Source organism: Drosophila arizonae, chromosome 3, assembly GCF_054131065.1.
Source record: "Drosophila arizonae isolate 15081-1271.41 chromosome 3, UAZ_ARI_1.0, whole genome shotgun sequence".
NCBI classification, from domain to species: Eukaryota; Metazoa; Arthropoda; class Insecta; order Diptera; family Drosophilidae; genus Drosophila; species Drosophila arizonae.
In genome coordinates, this window is record NC_142923.1 from 23,820,786 (window position 1) to 23,834,115 (window position 13,330).

Consider the following 13,330-nt stretch of genomic DNA (forward strand, 5'->3'; position numbering starts at 1 on the left):
TAGCTAATAGTTAAATTAATGCATTTAATATTTTTATTTGAAAATTAAAAATTTTATTGTGTATTTTTTAATATAAAATTATAAATGGTTTTTTCTTGTTCAGTATTATTATATTATTTTTATTATATTATATTTATAACAAGTAAGGAAACTCTAGTCGAGAGTGCTCGACTAGATACTACCCTGAACCCAACAAATAAAAATGCCCATTTAGTATGGCTGAAATTTCAATTTCGATGTATTTAAAAATATAAATAAAATACCAAACTCATTTAATAAAATATAAAAATATTTTGAAACAATTAAAAAAAATATCATCAGTTGCATCGATCGGGATTCGAACCGCGGACTTCTCAATCGAGCGTCATGCAGCTAACACACTAGGCCACCTCACTCCTGCTAGTGGCGCTGGCAAAACTTTAATAGATTCACTGCTGCAGCGCCATCTACCAAAACTAAACGAAACTAACTGCTGATGTGACTCTAAGAATCTGCTAGAATAACCAAACTATTAAAAACGCACATAAAGTATAGTTAAAATTTCAATTTCGGTGAAAACTCATTTATGAAAATATAAAAATATTTTGAAACAATTAAAAAAAATTAACATCAGCCGCATCGATCGGGATTCGAACCGCGACTTCTCGATCGAGCGTCATGCAGCTAACACACTAGGCCACCCCACTCCTGCTAGTGGCGCTGGCAAAACTCAAATAGATTCACTGCTGCAGCGCCATCTACCAAAACTAAACGAAACTAACAGCTGATGTGATTCAACGAATGTTTTTGTTGTAGCTGCTGCACGTGCGTTTGTTAATTGGCCAAATATTTGATTATTTTTTATTAATTTTTGACTGAACGGAATTTAATGAAACTTTCAGCATATGATCTACATATTATATTGAATATTTGAGAAATTTAAAAAAAGAAAAATCATTCACAATTAGATATAGAGGCATCTGATTTGAACTTGAATGTTTTTAGTCGATAAAAACATAACGGGATGATTTTTCGAATTTTAAAAGCAAACTCGACGTCCGCGCTGTATATACGGTCATTTAAAAAAAAAAATCAAGTCTCTAGCTCTTATATCTTCGGAAATCGACGCGTTCAAACATACGGACAGACGGACAGACGGACAGACGGACAGACGGACGGACGGACAGACGGACAGACGGACAGACGGACAGACAGACAGACGGACAGGGCCAAATCGACTCAGCTCGTCGCCCTGATCAAGAATATATATACTTTGTGGGGTATGCCACGCCTCCTTCTGCCTGTTACATACATTTCAACAAAACCATTATACCCTGATTTCCCATTGAAAATGGGTTCAGGGTATAAAAATATTAATAACTAATTATATATAAACCTTAATTTAGTATTTTACTATAAACCATTCTCATTTAAAAATTACTTTAATATAATTAATATATATATAATTAATATATATCTTATATAATTCTTTAAGAAATATAAAAATCTAATCCTAATTTGCAACAGAAAGAAAAGCAATTATTTTGATATTTACACATACAACACAAATATTTATTGTTTTAAGCGTCACAATACGTCCAATATAGTAGATATGCCCTCCGCCTTAGAGTATAGACAAACGCAACCAAGCAATGTAAACAAACACGAACTGGATACACTTGGGGTATGCAAAACCGCAATCAAATTGACTTGGGGCAACTGTATTTGGGTTAGGTAGGACACAGTACGTGTCATCCGCTCGAATGGAGTCGTTGTCCTCATCGTCATCGTCGTCTATGTCGTCCTCCACATGCGCGTCGGCAATCTCAACGCCGAAATTGCGTCGCCATTTGGACACACAAAGTCTCAGCATCAGTGAACTGCCGGATGGCGAAGATGAGCAGGATTTTAGCTTTCGTTATCCGGACTATATGTACCCGGATGTGGAGTACGATAAGCATGATGTGCCGCTCTCGTTTCGAGCCACGCCCGATTCGCTGTTCAGTCTGTGTGCCGCTGTCGTGGATGCCCAGGCACGCACCGAGGTGTTCAAGTGGAGCATCAATGATGTTGCCCAATGGCTGCGCGATTTTGGCTATCCGGAATACGAGGTGGGTTGGGGGCAGGGATCTGTCATTCAGTTTTACAATCTTACAAACGGCATTTTGAGTGAATTCGATAGGAAACCTTCAGGGAGAACTATATCGATGGACACAAGTTGCTCAATCTGGATGCCATTGCCCTGGTGGCGCTTAATATACGCGACTTTGAGCACATACGTCACCTGGGAAGGGGCATACGAGCACTCTATCGCAAGGAGCTGCAGACGGCGACAGAGACGAAGAAACAGAGTGAAGTCTACAAGGCATTCCGCTCACGAACGGGCCGCAAATACGAGGGCTTGCGGGAGACGGAGCTATTGGGTCGCATGCACATGATTCGCTCGGTCTTTCAGGACATCAACGAATGGGACCTAATGGAGCTGCACATGGCTCGCACTCCGGTGCGTCGTTATCGTGAGGTAATCGCCGGCTCGAGGCGTTACAATCTGTACGGCCCATCAACGGCACGCAGATCCCCAATCACAATGGACGATGGCGACACGAGCAATTGGTTGAATTTTGGCGATTGTTATTGAGTTGCCAAGTAGCAAAATCAAAGTCCACCTTGCATATAATAATAAACTCTATTGACTAATTGCTTGTGGTATTGAGTCAAGCATTTGTCATTGACTTTTGGCATAGTCTACTTTTTGGTGCTGCGTAGGGGTATGAGGATTTGAATATGGTTACGTTACTTTTGTTTGTTGCCTCTCTCCTATACTTTTTATTTTTTTGCTCATTAATCATTTATTAGAGTTGATATATTTGGTATTCACTTCAATAGTTTAAGTATTATATAGCTGAAATATATATCGTTTCTTATTCAACTTAAAAGTTTATTACTCTTTGAAAGCTCTGCAGTCAGTTTCCGTTTAGTTTAGACGCGCCTTATTAACACACTTTCAAAACTGAAATTTCCAAATTTGATATCGAACCATCATTTTTCACATAAAATTTAATAATTGACAACCATGGCTTTTGAAACTTTCCCAAACAATAAAGATTATTAGTAATAAAACTTAAATATTCAATGAAATTAATATGAAAACAAAAATGTTAAAAAAGCTTTTTCTTAATTAAGAAATATGATAAATATAAACAAATATATATTAAAGTTGATAATATAAAGTAAATGCACGTTACAGGAGAAATAACCAATTAATTCAAATATACATTTAATGTATGTTATTGTAGAATATATATTATCATATAAAACATTTTCTTTTAGCCTTAATTATGGACTGGCATTTTCTTAGATATTGATCTATTTCAATACACTTGTAGCTTTGTAGCTAAAAATGAAATGACTAATTTAGAGGTGTGGCAAATGCCTTAAGGCGGTAGCTTATACAGTCATTACAGAATTCTTATGAGCTCATTGGAGGCGTGCCAAGTGGCTAGAGCGGCATTTATTTTAAGATTTAAGATTTGTTTTAAATCATAACTATTTTTTACAATGAGAGTCGCAGATCTATAAATTTTAATGTATTTTTACCTCTTTAATCGCCCAAAACTCTAATATACCATTTCTATATTAAAGCACATTTACCTTTACTTTTAACAGCAATCCATTTTCTCTTAAATCTAGCCTAATATTCATCAAATTAGAGTCGAAACTATTCATGGCAACTAATAACTTCCTGTTCCATGGAGCACTCCCCTTAACCCCCGTCCATAATTGCTCTGCAAAAAATATGAATTTTTGTTGCTGTTGTTGTTGCTTGTGGGCAATCAGTCGACACGGCGATCACTTATCGCGTTGTACTCGTTGTTGTTGCTAATGTTGTTGTTATTGTTGTTGTTGTTATTGTTGTTGTTGCCGTCTGCATTCGCGTCCCGCTCACGTGTTCAAATTTATTGATTGTTCTGCTCACAAGACACGGCGTTTGTGTCTTGTTGTTGTTGTTGTTGCCGTTGCTGTTGCTGCTCTTCCTCTCTGCCTCCAACGTCTGATCTGAGGCTGATCGGGTCCGGCGTCCTGCTGAGCGGCATGGGAGACGTACGTGTGGTCGTTTTATGTTATATTTTTCGACATCTTGTGTGTGTGTCTCCACAACGGCGGGGCAACCTCTATGCAACCTTAGACGCAACTCAACTCGAGCTGAGATCGAACACAGTCTCAGTCTCAGTCGCAGTCTCAGTCGCAGTCTCAGTCGAGCTAAGCTGAGCTGCTCGGCTCCAATGCAAATCGTATGGAGAGTGCAACGAGCTTTTATTAACTTATGCGCATTCAGATTACCTTAATAACTCGTTCCGTTAACACTTTATTATGTTCAAGGCTCATAAATCGTTCCATCACCCGATCGCAGTTGCAGACGCACAGTCGATGAGCTCGAACCGATAACCAAGTGCCCCGAGTGTGCGTGGACGCTGGACGCATTATGATTTATCGCATTTTAATCAATTTAAAATGTTAAAAAAAAAAAAAAAAATATACAAATAAACGATACAAATCGGAAGAAATTATGAATGTGTTGCTGTCTTTAGGCTCCACAGTAGGCCAGGCCCACAGCCAATGACAAGCATGCAACAATAACAACAGCAACAACAGAAACAACAACAACAGTAACAACAATAACCATCTTGATGCTGCGCGTTATCCAACGCGTACCTCGTTTGTATTTCACTTCTCGGCCAGACTCTCAGGTTTCCCCGCTTTTTGCTAGATGGCTGGGATACGAAAATTTACGCGCGCCACATTAAGCCTGGATGCACTGCGCTCTCTGGGGGCACAGCAGCCACATGGCGGAGCCTCAGCCAGAGCCACAGCCTCTGCAATGAATCCGGATCGCGTGCTGTGCTCAAACTCGGTTGTCTGATTTTGTTGTTGTTGTTGTTTTACTGTGACTGGCTCGACGATAGCAACGCGACGATTATGATGATTAAAATTGATAAGCGAAATATTTTTATCATTTCTCAAATTAACATAAACCATATGCGATTATCACACAATAAGCGCAGTGCTGCGGCTGCTGCTGCTTCATCATCTTCTTCTTCCTCATCTTTTGCTGCTTTTCTTCGAGTGTTTTGTTTGCTTTTTATTCGCTTTTATGGCCAACTTCGGCGTGGAGCGGCGTGGCTTTTATAAGTTATGGCCATGCGGCGAAATTATGGCAGGTCGGGCCAGGATTTAGTCGCGGCAAAGTGTCAATGCCATAAATTTATGAGGATTTTGGCCAACGGTCGCTCATGTCATGCAACTCATATCCAACTCTGGTTCTGGCTCTGTCTCTGTCTCTGGCTCTGGCTGCAAAACATGCGCCGAACAATTCGCCTTCAGCTCCTCACATATTATTGCTTGCTAAATCGAGTTTTTGTTATGCGAATTATATATAGTTATTTATATGTAATCTATGGATGTTATGAGTGGGTTAAAGTTCTTAAAAACTTAGATGATTGTGCCGCCCAATGGTACGTGGCTAGAACTTCTTGACCCTAGGCAAATTGAATTTTACAAAAGATTATTTTAATTTATAAAATTTGATTTTAAACATATCTATCATTTAAACAAAATTAAATAAAATTGAAATATATTAAAAATATACCCATAAAAAATAATACATAATTTAATAAATAAAATTAATTTAAATGGCAAGTGTTAAGAGAAATAGCGAAGATATAAAAAAATTATCCAGCCGAAGGCCCTACTGCAACTGCTTAGTCTTAGTTAGAGATAATTTTTATTAATTTATATTAATTGTAGCTTATTAATAAATAAATAAATAAGCATTATATATTTATATTATTTAATCTTTCTTCTTTATAATTAAAAATTAATTATGGTTTCATGTGCTTCTCGACTGTATTTTTTATTTAATTGGTTATTCTTCATCTATTGGAAACTATTTTCGGCTTTTTCGTTTTTTTCATTTCCGCCTGTCTTGTGTTTCAATTTCATCAATTTTTTATTCAACAAATGTACAGTAAGCACATAAGGAGAGCGATAACAGCTCTCATACATCCATAAGTCCATCTTCAAATCAACCTCTCACAGATACAAATATCTAGCTGTCATTTATAAATATACATATATCCCAAAAGGAAAAGAATTTATTGTAGGAATTCGGTGCTTTGAAAGGATACTCGTTGGCGAGCAGGAAATGTTTTATCGAGTATAACAGATTAGAGATTAGAATTTCTGTTATAACCGATAAAACTTTTAAGGTGTGGCTAGAAAAGGACCAGAAATTTGGATTATGTCGACGTGTTAACTATATGCATACTATACAACTATATGCAACGATTCAACTTAATTACATTATGTATATATGCTCATCGAAGCCGTCCTGTAAGAATTTTGTGTAAATATGATAAAGCTGTGAAATCCGGAACTATTAATTTTCGAATACATTTGACAGGCCTTGAGCTGTCAAGTCGGATTATTAAGTTACGGAGTTTCAGGATTTAACCCCAGACACAAGAAGTATTTAATAACCATAATATCAAACTAGACTAACTGAAGTTAGAGTTTTTGGACCTTTTGAATCTAAACTAGATGCACTTGAGGTCCATTAGTATTGAGGCACGGTATTTTGTATACAAATATTTCTTGATTTTATCATAGTATTACAACAAAGAAACAACTATATTTATGATTGAGGACCTAAAGTCATCTTGTGAAAGTGACAGTTAATATTTGACTCAAATTACCTTCACTTCACCCGCTTAGCTTTCCTCTCCACCATAACTTCTTACGGCTAAAGAACTTAAAAGCCAAATGTATTAATATATATATATTTTTGTTTTATTCGACTCTTAACTAAATTATGCTAAAACGGCCTGAACCGTCTCGATTTCTTCAGCAACTCAATTTTTTGCTTATCCTCTTCATATTTCTTACGTAGTTCAACAATATTTTGCATTTTGCTTTCACGTATTTGAAATGTATAAAAGTTCTTCAGTTCCTTGGTTTTCTTATCCTTTTCCATTTTACGTTCAATGCGTCCAACAACCGATTCCTTTTGCTCAAAGCCCGCATTGCGTCCATCCTTGCCCACTGTAACCCAGCCATCGGGATCGGCTTCGCTGGTTTTGGCTGCTGCCAGTGCGGCACGCTCCCTCTTATCATATTTAGCCATATAGGCATCGATTTGGCGTTGCGTCTTCTCCGCATCTAATATGTACTTATTGACGTAGTTGTCGTGCCAGAGCTCCATGCCTGTTTTGATCAAACATTCACCACTGCTGTTGAACAAATCGATGCTCTCGATGACCAGAGCTCGGCCAATGCTGGTGCTCTTTTCGAAGACAACGTAGGCCACCTTGAACTTAAAGGGAGCCTCTACATTTGAGAAGGGCACATCCAATCCCTCATACCAGTGCTCTGTCTCGTCCCGTCCCGGTTTCTCGGCAAACAAAACGCTCTCCACCTTGCCTTTGCTCTTGAAAAATGTTTGCAGGCTGGCTTCTGTTACATAGGGCGGAACGTTGAGCAGAAATAATGTGCGACCCTTGGGTTTATTAGGATCCATTAGACGTATGAAATGTTCCCGCATGTAAATGCTGTGACAGTGCTTCGCATCCGGCGTCATACGCAGCGGCACAACTGTGTTGAGGGTATTTATAATATTATACAAATATATATTTAACATTATTCAATTTAAACTTACCTCTATAACCTTCTATTTCAGTCAAGTCTACCATTGTTTTAATTTTAGTTGATATTTAACGTTTAATGTTGCTGTAAACACGTTTTGTTTAAATTCATGAAATATGTTGTTTACAGCTGTTTTAGACAGTGCAGCCAACTTCACGTGAAAACAGCTGTCAGCCCTGTGCACACATTACATTTTCCAAGAAGTGGCAACGCTCTACAAAACTGAGCGCGTAATTTGAAAATCAGACTTAAAGCAATAATATTTAACATAAGTATAAAGTGCTGCAGTTCACAAAATTAACTCCACTTTTACTATTTAATAAAGAATTCAATTTTCTCGCTCTCTCTCTATCTCACTCTTGCTTACAAAACAAATTTAACAAATCACATTAGGTGGCAGAATTTACTCAAATCCAAAGCTAAGCAAAACTTTTGCTCTCATCCAGAATGGCAAATAATTAAACAACCTCAGCAGAAGCTGCAACGGAAGCGGCACAGCCACAGCTAAATTGTTTTCTGTAAACTTTGCACGTATTTTCGTTACGTACAAAAATTTGTTTTCCAATGCTGTCCGGCTTCACCCCATGTGTGTGAGTGACTGTATATGTGTGTGTGTGTGTGCGCTCCACTTGTGTTTATATGTATGCGCCCGTGAAATGGTCCGAAAAACAAAACTGCACACAGGCCACAAATGCAGCAAACCAAACGCTGCCCAATCCCTGCCTCCAAAAGCAGAAGCTATGCTAAGCCACGCCCATTGGCCACACAACTGCGTTGATTTAACCGAACCGAAGAGCGGAAGTTTGTCATGCACGTTTGGTTCGTGTCGTGTCCTGTGTCCTGTGAATAGATGCTAATTAATTGAATGTGCATTTTTTGTTGTTGTTATCCAACAGCAACAACAGCAACAACATCATTATATCTGTTTTAAGCATATTTACGACAATTTTTAACCACATTTGGCATGTAATCTAAAGAGCCATAATCCGTTATATGCTTTGTACTGTTTAAAATCTTTTTCGGACAGCTCATGCATATTTTAGTATTCATTAATCAGAATTCCTTGTACTAATTGCACTGGCAATTGTAGCACTGTTTTGGCCAAAGCACACACACTGATAAACACACACACACACACACACTCACAGGTAATCTACAGACTGACTCTGTCTCGTTGGGGACCACCTGGCTAGCTGGCTGGCTGATTGAATATTGCAATTTGCATGTGGTTTGATTTTGTGCTAGTCTCAAGTGTAATTAAATGTGCAAATGAATATGAACGCATGACAAATGCAATGTGCATATATAATTTAATCTATATAATATATATGCATATATATAATACATAAATACAAATAGATATATTATAAATATTAAAATTGACTGATTAGCTTTAAACATGTACAAAAAAATACTCTCAATAATATTTCGCTCAAGCTTACAAGCCCATTAAAAAGTCGGCATTATAAACAGGATTTCGTTTTTTTTTTGTCTACGTGCGCATAATTTCAAACATTAAAATACGCCGCAATAAAAAAAGAAAAAAAACTGAAAAATAATGTTTTGAATATTTTAAATAGCACATGGCACGTGCTCAACATTTTTTATTGAGGGTTGAGCATTTCATGCTAACAAAAATCCTTGACTAATTAGTGTCTGCCTCGCCGTCGCCTGTCGAATGGGGCCAAAGGGCGGCTCACAAGCTCCGCGCGCTTCCTCCCCCCATACGGCAAAGACCACCCCAAAGTCCGTATTAAAAGCATTTTGATGAACTTTCAAGTATCTCACACATTAAAACAAATGTGCGCATCTTTTCCATGCTCGCTCGGTCAGTGGTTGAGGGCATATTTGTGGTAAACATGTTGAGCATGTGTTCATGCAACTCCTTTGACTCACTGATTAAAGACAATTGATTTTTTAGGGGTAGGGCTATTCAGCATTTACCATTTATTTGGCACTCAATTAATTAAATAAAATGTGTTGTAAAAGTATCAAATTTATGTTCAGGCTCTCCACTTTCAATAATAATAATAAAAACGATTTTTTTGTTTTTTTAAAGCGTTTAATTGAAAAAAACGTTTACCTTATCTTTTATTTTGTTTTGGTCTTTTGTTGGAAAACGCCGAGATTTTTAATGCAAATGTAACTCCCATCAAATTTATTGCTTAATCAAATAAATTATTTTTATTTTATTTATAAATATTTGATTTTAATAGATATATATTTCGATTTTTATATTTGTGTAATCGTTTTTGATTATTAATTATTTTATTTATTTGGATATATTTTTGTTATATTTTTTTACATTTTTATTTTATTTATAACTTTTTAATTTTAATAGATATATATTTCGATTTTTATATTTGTGTAATCATTTTTGGTTATTAATTATTTTATTAGATATATTCTTGTTATATTTTTTTAAATTATTAGTTTACATTTTTACATTTTCATTAATTCCCGCCCATAAACCTAAAGTGTAGCATACTCCGACACATTGAACGAGTATACCTCAGTCAGTCATGCAAGACTGCAAAAGTTCTTACGTGTTCTCCGTCGAGCGGGTGTTATAATCAAAAAGAACTTTTCAAGTTGCAAATTCATTAAAAATATTCGCTTAGCTGAAGATTTGCCACAGCAAATTATGAATTAAAATAAATTTTGGAAAGAAAAGCAAGAGATTTACGTGCTAGCAATTAGTGATATAATTCTTCATCTTAAATTCTAATTAAATTTACGATTGTTTTTATTTCAGAGTCTAATGAAATCGTAAAATATTTTAGCCAATAGAGTTTTTCCCTTGCTATTTTTGCTCTCTTTTCGCACTGATTTAAAGCATTTGAAATGTTTCCGGCCATGGCCAAGTCCCCATAACACAACTTTCAATACCTGTGCGAGAGTGCTTACCTGTGTTGCGTTGGTATCGCAGCTTTAGAATTTAGCCAATTGTGCGTAAAAAGTTGCTGCACGCATGATTTATGTGCGTCCATTTGTGGCACGCAATTTGTGCCACAAGCGTATCAACAACACACACACACACACACACACACAGTCTCACACACATCCACACACATGAATATATATTTTCAGTGCATTTTGACCAGGTCAAAAAGCATTTGCTGCCACTTTTTGGAAATCCATGGCTGTGGCCATTTAAGGCGCGTCACGTGCAACAAATTTATTTAGCTCCCACGAATGTTGCCTGTCTCTTGACAACATTTTCAAAAACAAAAATAAATTATTGCAAATTGTGCAAAATTGATTGTTCAATCAGTTTTGATGAAAATGATGAAATATATTATTATTCAACTTGATTGGATCAGATTTCAGTTGATGAACTTTTAATTGATAATTATTTTAGTAGAAGTAGTATTTTTTATGAGTATCGCATAGAGAGGTATTGGTAATTAAAGAGTACTGCATATTCTTTGGGTTTGAGTGTATAATGAAAGGAGAGTGAGATAGATATATGAACAGAATATACATTATTATTAGAGGTCTTAATATTTGCCTGACTGAAAGGAGAAAATTGAAGAGAGAAAATGGTAGTGAGAGGGAAGAAAGGAGAGAGAAAGAGATGAATAAAGAGATATATGAAGACAGGAAGATAGATAGAGGTAGAAGAAGATAAATTGAAAGGAAAAAAAAAAGTAAAAGAGAGAGAACCAAACACAAATAGAGAGAGACAGAAAAAGAGTGAGCAGGAGATATAGAAAGAGAGAGAGATAGAGAGTGAGAGATAGATGGAGAGAGAGATAGAGAGTGAGAGATAGATAGAGACAGGAAAAGGGAGGGTTAAATTGAAGAGAGCTAGAAAGAAATTTAGCTAAGTATAAACAAATATTTAAATATTAATGCGCGTTAAACTTTCGAAATATATTAAGAAAAATCATTATATTTTATAGAGCTGAATTTAATTGCATACGTTCGCACATTTTATTGTAAAATCTTTCGTTCAATAACAACATTTCACGTTTTGCTAAGAATATTCAAAGTTAATTTGGAATGGTTTGAGCTTTTGACCCCACCAACTATTTAATTTTAGCATATGGGGTCTATGGCTGATTCTATTTCCAATAATAACTCACTATAAGTCAGGTCACCAAATAATTTTCGTTCATTGTTATCACTGTTATTCTTTCGCCCCTGCATAATTGCCCCATACGAAAATACATAATTTCGGTCAACTTTATTAGAATACGGCACGCATAAATATAAATCACGTTTGGTCAATTCATTTGGCTCATTTGAATGCCAGCAAATTGCGTATAAACAAAATTACGAATTCGTAACCATTTGAACGTGAGCGGCAGCAAGTCAATGGGATTTGATAGTCCGACCGCGCAGAGAGCCAGAGAGAGAGAGAGAGAGACAGCAAACAAACAATAATCCCATGTTGGTTGAGCCTTATAGCTGCCATAGCTTTGCTGATTAATCGGCCAAACACTTTGACTAGGCGCTGCTGCTTTCATTAATTATGCCCCCTAACGAACAGCACAAAGGAGGAAATAGTACAACAACAGCAACAACAACAACAAAAAACAACAGCTTTTCGCCTCTCATTAGTTGACATGCCACGCCCCCCCTTCCAATCGAGATGGCGATAAGCAGCCAATAGGGGCCCAGCCGGATATTGTGTGGACAATACTTTTCAAGCTCGGACTTCGTTTGCGAAACTTGCACACAAAAGGTTAAAAACTTTGCTCATTAATTATGGCTGCAAAAAGGAAAATTCGTGAAGAGCGCGCGCAACGTCGTCAACTTTTGTGAATTGGCGATTTGTAATTTATGCTGCATTAATTTTTATTTACCAATTTATTAAGCTACTTGCAGGGGGAGAGGGTGGGCAAAATACTACAATAAGCTACAGATGCCATTAGCGATAGCAAGGGCAATTTTTGCTTTTTTTCGGAATGGGGGCGTGTGGCAGGGCATACGCCCTTTAGTCATTTATCACGGATATAAGCAGCGAGTGCCGTAAAAACCAATTTAAAGTAAATTAGCGCAAGAACCAAGAACTTGGCTGTCAAACTGTGTGTGTGCAGACAGTGCTGCTAAAACCGCAACGGAAACTGCCAACGGGGCGGATGTGTAGAAAGGCATGCGTGCGTATGTCGGTGTGTATATATGTATGTGTGTGTGTGACTTTGCGAAATTTAGAGCTGGGAATTCTAGTTCAATTTGATAATAATAAGTTCAATCGTGCAGTTCCGAGTATTCCGATTTATACGAACATCGCTCACTGCTCAATTACTCACTTGTTCGATAACAATGCTCAGTCAAGTTCATGATCGAAATAGTTCGCTCAGCTGAACAACTTGAACATAACGAATGGTCTTTCTGATTGGAAAACATTATTCATAGCTAATTGAGTGCTTTCCTTCAATTTACGCTTAACATGTGCAGAGTAGTTCATTTTAATGACAATGGAACTTATTCTGAACAATACAACACAGCTCTACTCTGTATGGCTGTGTGTGACTGTGTGTGTGTGTGTGTGTCTGTGTGTTTTTGTGGTTTGGGGCTCAAACGAATGCGACGCGATTTGGGCAACCTTACACATGTTTGTGCCGGCTTTAATTCCCTATCAGATCACGTACGCGGCGCATGTTTAGCAGCGAGTGTAACTTTCTCTCCCCTCCATAGAATGGCG

The 13,330-nt window shown here is 37.0% G+C and overlaps 2 protein-coding genes across 2 annotated transcripts; one reads left to right on the plus strand and one right to left on the minus strand.

Annotated features, from left to right (window-relative positions):
• The first annotated feature begins 1,669 nt into the window (after positions 1-1,669).
• LOC108609911 (uncharacterized) lies at positions 1,670-2,666 on the plus strand. Its single transcript, XM_018001688.2, has 2 exons — positions 1,670-2,090; positions 2,162-2,666. The coding sequence occupies exons 1-2, from the start codon at positions 1,743-1,745 to the stop codon at positions 2,615-2,617; spliced, it is 804 nt and encodes a 267-aa protein (XP_017857177.1). The 5' UTR covers positions 1,670-1,742; the 3' UTR covers positions 2,618-2,666.
• A 4,137-nt stretch (positions 2,667-6,803) lies between these two features.
• On the minus strand, positions 6,804-7,848 carry LOC108609711 (ribosomal RNA-processing protein 7 homolog A). The gene is made up of 2 exons (XM_018001435.2): positions 7,691-7,848; positions 6,804-7,626 (listed from the first exon to the last, which is right to left on the minus strand). Exons 1-2 carry the CDS (start codon positions 7,722-7,724, stop codon positions 6,851-6,853), a joined length of 810 nt encoding a protein of 269 aa, XP_017856924.1. The 5' UTR covers positions 7,725-7,848; the 3' UTR covers positions 6,804-6,850.
• Between the last annotated feature and the right edge of the window lie 5,482 nt (positions 7,849-13,330).

What these genes read in the sequence shown, in the direction of transcription:
- LOC108609711 (XM_018001435.2), bottom strand. Translation starts at nt 7,724, where the DNA reads ATGGTAGACTTGACTGAAATAGAAGGTTATAGAG. An exon ending in TGAAATAGAAGGTTATAGAG is followed by an intron (nt 7,627 to 7,690) that starts GTAAGTTTAAAT and finishes CCCTCAACACAG; the next exon opens with TTGTGCCGCTGCGTATGACG.
- LOC108609911 (XM_018001688.2), top strand. Translation starts at nt 1,743, where the DNA reads ATGGAGTCGTTGTCCTCATCGTCATCGTCGTCTATGTCGTCCTCCACA. An exon ending in TTGGCTATCCGGAATACGAG is followed by an intron (nt 2,091 to 2,161) that starts GTGGGTTGGGGG and finishes TGAATTCGATAG; the next exon opens with GAAACCTTCAGGGAGAACTA.